At 36.6% G+C, this 8,326-nt stretch overlaps 1 protein-coding gene across 1 annotated transcript; it reads right to left on the bottom strand.

The window, feature by feature from the left end:
- Window positions 1-6,842: 6,842 nt before the first annotated feature.
- LOC111380116 lies at window positions 6,843-8,117 on the bottom strand. The gene is made up of 3 exons (XM_023003589.1): window positions 7,928-8,117; window positions 7,344-7,774; window positions 6,843-7,184 (listed from the first exon to the last, which is right to left on the bottom strand). The coding sequence occupies exons 1-3, from the start codon at window positions 8,115-8,117 to the stop codon at window positions 6,843-6,845; spliced, it is 963 nt and encodes a 320-aa protein (XP_022859357.1).
- Window positions 8,118-8,326: the final 209 nt, after the last annotated feature.

Here is an 8,326-nt window from a genome sequence, read left to right as displayed (position 1 = left end):
CTCAATAAAAGATAAATTTTAGTTAAGTCAAACTCATCATTCAGAAATATCAAATATTTCATAGTGTCAAACATATCCCTAATGGAGCCTTGAGTGTAGTCAACAAGTTGAGACGATTTGGGACTCTGATTTTTCACTATAATGATGGAAGGTGATTACAAATGTGACTTAATATTTTATGGAGGGATTTTGCATTCATGAGTCTCATCAACAACAATACAATTATATATATATTATTATTATACATCTACTGTACAAATATATATATATAACATAATATAATATAATAGTGTGGACGATAATGGACTTTTACCATCTAGTCTTCCCGAACCATAAGGAAGACTAGTTGGTCAATTCCTAGGGGGTATGGCATTGAACAGTGTCAATGCACCATCTCTATGGTCTCCACCTCTTCTTGTCTCTTCAATTAGTCCAATTCCAACATGTATCCTATACTAGTTGGCACACAGGCCTAAATGAAATTGGACTCGCAGGCCCATAGTAACAATAATAATAATGGACTCGCAGGTCCAAAATAATAACAATAATAACGGGCTCGCAGGCTCAAAACAATTAAGAGCTCGCAGGCCCATAAAACGATAAAAATAAAATTAACCATTCAACACATCCATATGGTCGAGTCCATAATCGTCCACTAATAATACATTCATCACATAAATGTATACCTATATAATATCTAATATTATATGCAAATAAGTTTCAAATTTCTAGTAATTAAGTCGTCTAAACTCTTTTAGACAAATGGATCGGAATAATTAAATAGTTAATTAATCATATTAATCAATTATTTAATTAGCGGGCATATTTAATTAAAATCAAATTTTAATTAAATACCGAATTAGAGTCCAATTCTAATTCGACAATTATAGGGTGGGATAATTTAATTAAAATCAAATTTTAATTAAATATCAAATTAGAGTCAAACTCTAATTTCAAAATTTAAGGGCGAACGAATTTAATTAAAATCAAATTTTAATTAAATAGTAAAATTAGAGTCCAACTCTAAATCTAAGATTTTAGGGCATGTTTAATCAAAATCAAATTTTAATTAAACATCAAATTATAGTCTAACTCTAATTTAAAGAAAAGTTTAGGACGAAACAATTTAATTAAAATCAAAGTTTAATTAAATATCAAATTAGAATCCAATTCTGATTTCTAGGATATATTCGGGGTGAAGAACCAATTAAAATCAAATTTTAATTAAGTATTAAATTAAAGTCAAACTTTAATTTAAATTGAATTAATATTTTAATTTAAGATAACACTCCTAAATAAAATAAAATTCAATATAGGGTCAAAATTTAATATTAAAGTTAAAATCTTATTTTAACGAAAATATTAAAATCGTCAATTTTAAATAAAATTTCTATTTTGGGTCAAAATTAAAATTATAGGTCAAACTCATTCAAAATATAATTTTAAAAATAATTTTAAAATTCAAATTCAAAACAATTTTTGAAATTACAATTTGACCCAATTAAAATTTATTAACAGGGCCCTTATCTACTGAAATTGCATAGGAGCCCCCTTCTAGTATCATAAATTGCAGACCGTACCCCTTTTTTAAAAATTGCAGTATGACCCTTCAGCTTTAATTGCAGGCAAGGGCACACAATTTCTCAAATTGCAGACCAAGCCCCCGTCTCCATACACAAATCTGAAAACCCTAAGGAAAACCGCCAGCCCTTTTTCTTCTTTATTCTTGGCGGCCCCGCCAATGACCGGCGCTGCCCCTGCACTATACCAGGCAGCTGGCGCTGCTGCTACAATGGCAGCAGCGCCTGCTGCCATTTATTGGCAACAGCAGTGTCGCAGGGTGCGACGCTGCTGCGTGCGGCGCTGCTGTTGCAGCAGCGTGCAACAGCAGCGCTGCGCGCCGCTGCCATCAACCGCCGGGCAGTGCCCGGTGCTGCCCGGCTAGAGCAGCGCTGGCAAGCGGCGTCCAATGCCGCCGGCAGGCTGCCCAGCGCCGGCGACAATATTGTCGCCAGCCAGTCCCGCCCTTTTTTTTTTTTTATTTAATTTCCGAAATCTGATTTCAAAAAATATGAAAATCGAATTTTCATTAATCGCTAGAAACAAGAAAAATATGTACAATCAACATCTGATTATTCAATCATGCAAATCAATTCCTAACAAACACAAAGTAGGCTTTGATACCACTGTTGGGAATCTATTTATACATGCACAGCGGAAAATTAAATTATTTCGATTCCCATCCAATAGATCTCATTGTGTTTGGTTAGGAATTGTGATAAGATTGTACCTTTTTCAGATCTGCAATCCTTTTGCTTTTCTTTTCGTTCTACAACTTTGATTCGCCACCACAGCTGTCCAATTGTCCAGCCTCCAACGGTGATCCACACAGAGAAAATGATTGCAGCCTCTAGGGTTTTCTCTTGTGCTAGCAAGAATAATGAAAACCTTAATGGACCTCAAACCCTAGTTATGTATTTATATAAACCCAAATAGGCTCGGCCCGGTCCGGCCCAATAATTAATTAATCCAATTAATTAAACCCAGTCCATGAATTAATTAATCCAATTAATTAATTCAAAAATATAAATAACAAATTCAATTAATTAATTTATCCAACGATTGTTAAATTAATCAATTGGCAATTTGCAATCTTCCAATTCTCTTTTGTGTGTGACTCATTAGGTTCCCGACCACGATGCCTAACGACGTGAAATATTATTTTGATCTAATCAAAATTGATAAATTAAAACACCCTTTTAATTTATCATCAATTCACATTCGCCGTCCCTGATTGACATCTAGCAATGTGTCAGGGCAATACCTGTGACGGGAAATGTCACGTGGTACGACAAAACCAAATTCGTTCGTTTACCGTGAAACTATAATCCCTTCGTCAATATGATCCGATCAAATACGAGATATGGAGTTGTGTCAGTCTCGATCATCGATCATATCTTTCACTCCACTATTAAGTCAATATAAGTCGAAAACTCCTTTTCGACTTATGAGTACACCTTGGCCAAGGATTTCATCATCGACTTAATTGAATGAAACGCAGATCATAATCTCCTACTATCTAAGAGTGACGAATCCTTTATTGATCAATCACAACCTTCATACGATTCTTGACATACCCGAACGATATCGTATTAGCGGCCCTTTTCAGAGCAACATCCAATACCGCCAAAGTATGACTGTCCTCATATAAGGTACTATGACGACCTCAAGTCAAAGGACCAATTCCACTACCGAACGTTAGAGATTAACCACTGACACTCAGATAGTTATCCATGTGGAATCTCTCGACGGGTCTCCAATGTTTTGTTCTATAACAAAAACATCCACGTGTTCATTTAAGTGTCACCATACTTTAACTTGTGAGATCAGCTACTTACTTCACAAGTAAGAAATGCCACACGTGATGGTCTATCCGTAATAACGATATCCGTAACTCGTTGTTACTTACGACCACGGATGATTTAAGATTCAATCAGATGTAATTTGTATCTCACAATCACAACTCTTTGTGATTAACAAATTACGAAGATTTGAATCTACGGACTCTATTATTTATTTAATTGTCTATTAATTAAAAATAGATCTGCCATTTAATTGCATTAATTATATATAAAAGTATTTATGTCCAAAGTTGATTGGACCTAGGGCATAATACTTACAGATTGGGCATATATTGAGGAGTATTCAACTTGGATAGATCACCACGGCATCCAATGGTAGTAGTTAATGGTAGATGTAGACTCAACCATTGATACGTGATGCAATATTCAATTATCTCTACTTTTACAACTAACAATTCACCATAATCACTGCCACTAGGGAAAATAAAAATGTTCTGCTGAGGGAAAAGAAGAAGAAACTGCTAAGGGTAAAAAAAATTCCATCACAATGGAATTTGTTCAAATGAAGAAAACCGGATTGTAGAATAGAGAGAATTTTGTTATTGTATTAAATCTTACATTTTACACTATCTAATATGATTGGTATTTAACAAGGAAAACAAGAGAATATTCCCTATCGAATTAGTTACAGCTGACTAGAAAAGAAAAAATATACACAACAGAATTTCAGATAACAAATTGATTCTCTGGCTACTTCATCCCTTCTTCCAGAGAGTTCTGTGTTTCTAGAATGCTTTTATCCATTTCATCATCCACATAGACTACAGCTGCTTGTTGGATTAGCTGATGTACATTTTCTGATAGCCCCCCACAAGAGAGAGTAGATATCCTCTACTCCCATCTTGGGAAGATGACAATAAAGACTTGAAGAACTCAATGCCTTGGTTAAAAGGTCTGCAATTTGCATATTGCTGTTGACATGTTTTGTGAATATATTTCCATTCCTGATCTGGTCTCTAACAAGGTGGCAATCGAGCTCGATATGCTTGGTCCTCTCGTGAAAAAGGGGATTTGACGCAATATGAAGTGCAGCCTTATTATCACAAAACATGGTTGCTACTTGAAGATGTTTGATCTGCAAGTCATGTATGAGATATCTTAGACAAGTCAATTCACAGCACAAATTCGCCATTGCTCTGTACTCTGCTTCTGCAGAGGATCTGGACACAACTCCTTGTTTCTTAGACTTCCAAGACACCAAAGAAGAGCCTATAAAAACACATTGCCCACTAACTGATCTCCTAGTATCCTGGCAGGCCCCCCAACCCGAATCACAATATCCTGTCAATTGCAGGACTGATTTGGAAGAATATAGTAAACCTTGCCCTGGTGCTTTTTTGATGTACCTTAAGACTTTATGAGCTACATTAAGATGAGGCAATCTTAGCTAATCCATGAATTGACTTAGTAGTTGCACAGAATATGCCAAATCAGGTCTCGTTATCATTAAATATAGTAATCTCCCATTCAGCCTTCTCTAAACTGACAGTTCAGGAATAAGTGGCCCTTGATCTTTGGAAAGTTTCAGATTTTGGTCAAGTGGAATACATGCTGGTGTAGCACCAATCTTTCCTGCGTCCGATAAGATGTCTAGCGCATACTTTCTTTGGCATATGTGTATTCCTTTACCTGATCTTGCCACCTCAATCCCAAGGAAAAATTTTAGTTGTCCTAGATCCTTAATTCTAAATTTATCACGCAGGCAAGTTTTAAGAGCATTGATGGAGTCCAAACAACTACCCGCCATGATGATATCATCAACATATACTAAGATGGCAGTGAAAGAATTTTCTGTTGTCTTTGTAAATAAATTGTAATCTGCCTTGGATTTTGTGTATCCTTGTTCAACAATAAAATTAGATAGCTTAGAATACCATTACCTGGATGCTTGCTTAAGACCATATATGCTTTTGTTTAATTTGCAAACCTTTGATCCATTAGCATTGGGACAACCTAGAAGAAGCTACATGTAAACCTCTTCTTCTAGATCACCGTGTAAGAATTACATCAAATTGGTATAGATGCTCTCCTTTAATGGCTGCTACCGCTAGCAAAGTTCTAACAGTAACCAGTTTTGCCACAGGTGAAAAAGTTTCATAATAATCAGGTCCTTCTTGCTACGCCTAACCCTTGGCAACCAGCCTGGTTTTGTATCTTCGTACAGTCCCATCTGCATTAAACTTCACCTTATATACCCACTTGCAGCCTATAGGCCTTTTACCAGTCGACAGATCCATGACAAGCCAAGTGTCATTAAGTTCAAGAGCATCTATTTCAGCTTTCATTACCCCCACTCAGGTGATTCTAAAGCTTCTTTGAAGTTTCTTAGTTCTCTGTGTGTGTTAATGGAGGTTACAAATGCTTTGTGAGAAGTGGATAGCTTGTGATAGGACAGACTAATTTCTAAAGGAAAAGGTTTACCTAACAAATGTTGGCCCTTTTCTTGTCCAAGTCCTATGAATGGGAAAGTGCAGCTGCTTGTTGGCAAACAAAATCTTGTAAATGATCAGGAGTTCTTCTAATTCTACTTGATTTGTGGAGGTGAGGTTCATCCAAGAACTGATTTTGACAAGGCTCAATATTATCTCGTGAAGTATGGGAAGGATTGAGATTTGATTCAGGTAAGAGTACAGGAGTGTGGGTTGCATCTGTGGTGGAGATACTTCCTACCTCCGTTTGATCCAAGGTCTTCATAGGATTGTTGGTAACCAANGTCTTCTACATCATCAGAAATAGTAGAAGCTGTTATGGGTATCTTGTAGGTTGTTTGAGCTAATTTTTCTACTAAGGCACGTGGTGAAATTTCCTTCCGCACCAAGTGATGCAAGCCCCACTTAACTTCACCCATTCCAGTCGCCGTCCAAGTTAAAAGGTCTTGTATGATGCACAAATCAGGAAAAAAGATCAGACAGTAATTCATAATTTGTGCTATTTTTCTAGCTGATACAAGATTGAAAGAGAATGAAGGCACACAAAGCACATAATCAAGAATTAACGACTCTGAAAATTTGACTATTCCAATATGGGTGACTGGAACGATTTCACCATTAGGAAGAGCAACCGAGTAAGATACTTCAGCTTTGATTTTGGAAAAGTAAGATGCGGAACAAATCATGTGGTCGGTTGCCCTTGTGTCTAGAATCCAAGGAACAGTAGAAGAGTTAGAAAGATTGGTGCTGTGAGCAGAAAAACATAGAGATATATCAGAAACTTTTGGAATGCCACCATCATTGGTATGTGATGGAATGATCGAATGAGCTTGATTTGCTGATGGCGTGTAAGTTCGAGAACTTTGTGGTTTTAGTAGAGCCATAAGCTGAATGTATTGCTCGAGTTAAAGACATTTGGGTCTTATCACTTACCTACTCCTGCCCAGTACCAACAATTGCAGTGACTTGAAGTTGCCTTATTACGACTTTTTTATTTATGTCCTAGTGGATAGCCATGCAACTTGTAACATTTATCCACGGAATGGCCCGGCATTTGGCAGTACGCACAGGTTGGCTTGTTTGGATTGAATTTGAAACATCTTTCAAGTGAATGACCAGCCATTTTACAATGAGTACAATAATATTTGTCCCTCTTTTGTCCTGATGAACTCTTCCCTCCATCTCTAAAACCTCCTTTCGCCAGAAGTGCCATTGAATCTGTCACAGCATTATCAGATGAAATATGCCTCCGCTTTTCCTCTTGTTGCACTATTGCATATACTTCATTTAGGCTTGGGAAAGGTTTAATCAACAGGATTTGGGCCTTGAGAGCCTTGTAAGAATCATTTAGCCCCATCAAAAATTTCACGACCTAATCTCTTTGTTGGTTACTGATTACAGCCTTTAAACCACGACAAGAACAATTAGGTATTGACTCATAGTTCATCAATTCGTCCAACAGAGTTCTGAACTTGGAGAAATAAATACTTACCGTATCCTGATTTTGGAGCAAGGTCATTATATCTTGCTTGATTTCATATATTCTTGGAGCATTTTGCTGTGCAAAGCATTGCTCCAGTTCTACCCACAACTGGTGAGTTGTCTCTACATATACGGTGCTGCACTTAATGTCTAATGACATAGTGTTTTGAAGCCAAGTGATTACAATGTCATTGCATCGTAGCCAATGTTCAATCAGGGAATCATTTGGATCAGTTGGCTCACAAATACTTCCATCAATGAAATCCAACTTGTTTTCTATCGTAAGTGCTCTCTTCATAGACTTAGCCCAAGGATAATAGTTGCTTGCATCAAGTTGGTAGTATGGCACCACCAGGGCCGGTCCTGTGATAATGGAAGCCCGAGGCGAGGTTCGTAAATTGGGCCCCCGGACGAAATCAACGTAAAAATTTACGTAAAAATCTAATAACATTTTCAATTATGTACGCAAAAATTTGAGCATTACAAGTTTACGAAAACAATACAAAATTAAAATAACATCCAAAATCCAAAACTATCCCAAAAAAAAAAAAAAAAAAATTTGAAGCAAAATTGGGCCCCTTAAGGGTTTTGGGCCTGAGGCTGAGGCCTCAAATGCCTCAGCCCAGGACCGGCCCTGGGCACCACTACCATCACTGCTGCTAATGTAGTAAGGACTACTTGGTGATGTAGGATCTTGAGGTCCTGCACCAGCTTCAGAAGAACTTGCATTTGGATTAGGATTTTGAGTAACATTCTGATCTGTGGATTCAATTTCTGCAATCATTGGCTCTGATACCTTATAAGAATTTGTTCAAATGAAGAAGACTAGATTGTAGAATAGAGAGAATTTTGTTATTGTATTAAATCTTACATTTTACACTATATAATACAATTGGTATTTAACAAGGAAAACAAGAGAATATTCCCTAACAAATTACTTACAGCTGACTGGAACAGAAAAAATTAAGAGAAAAGAAAGAAAAAAATATATAC

The sequence above is a fragment of the Olea europaea genome, unplaced genomic scaffold, assembly GCF_002742605.1.
Source record: "Olea europaea var. sylvestris unplaced genomic scaffold, O_europaea_v1 scaffold2095, whole genome shotgun sequence".
In the NCBI taxonomy this organism is placed as follows: domain Eukaryota; kingdom Viridiplantae; phylum Streptophyta; class Magnoliopsida; order Lamiales; family Oleaceae; genus Olea; species Olea europaea.
This window is presented reverse-complemented; position numbering and strand designations above follow the sequence as displayed.

Bases quoted from the DNA above. Each gene is read 5' to 3' on its own strand.
- LOC111380116 (XM_023003589.1), bottom strand. From the start codon at position 8,117: ATGATTGCAGAAATTGAATCCACAGATCAGAATGTTACTCAAAATCCT. The intron at 7,775-7,927 runs GCCCAAAACCCT...AAATGTTATTAG, and splicing joins ATTTGAGGCCTCAGCCTCAG to ATTTTTACGTAAATTTTTAC. The intron at 7,185-7,343 runs GTAAGTATTTAT...GATTCTTACAAG, and splicing joins TGCTCCAAAATCAGGATACG to GCTCTCAAGGCCCAAATCCT.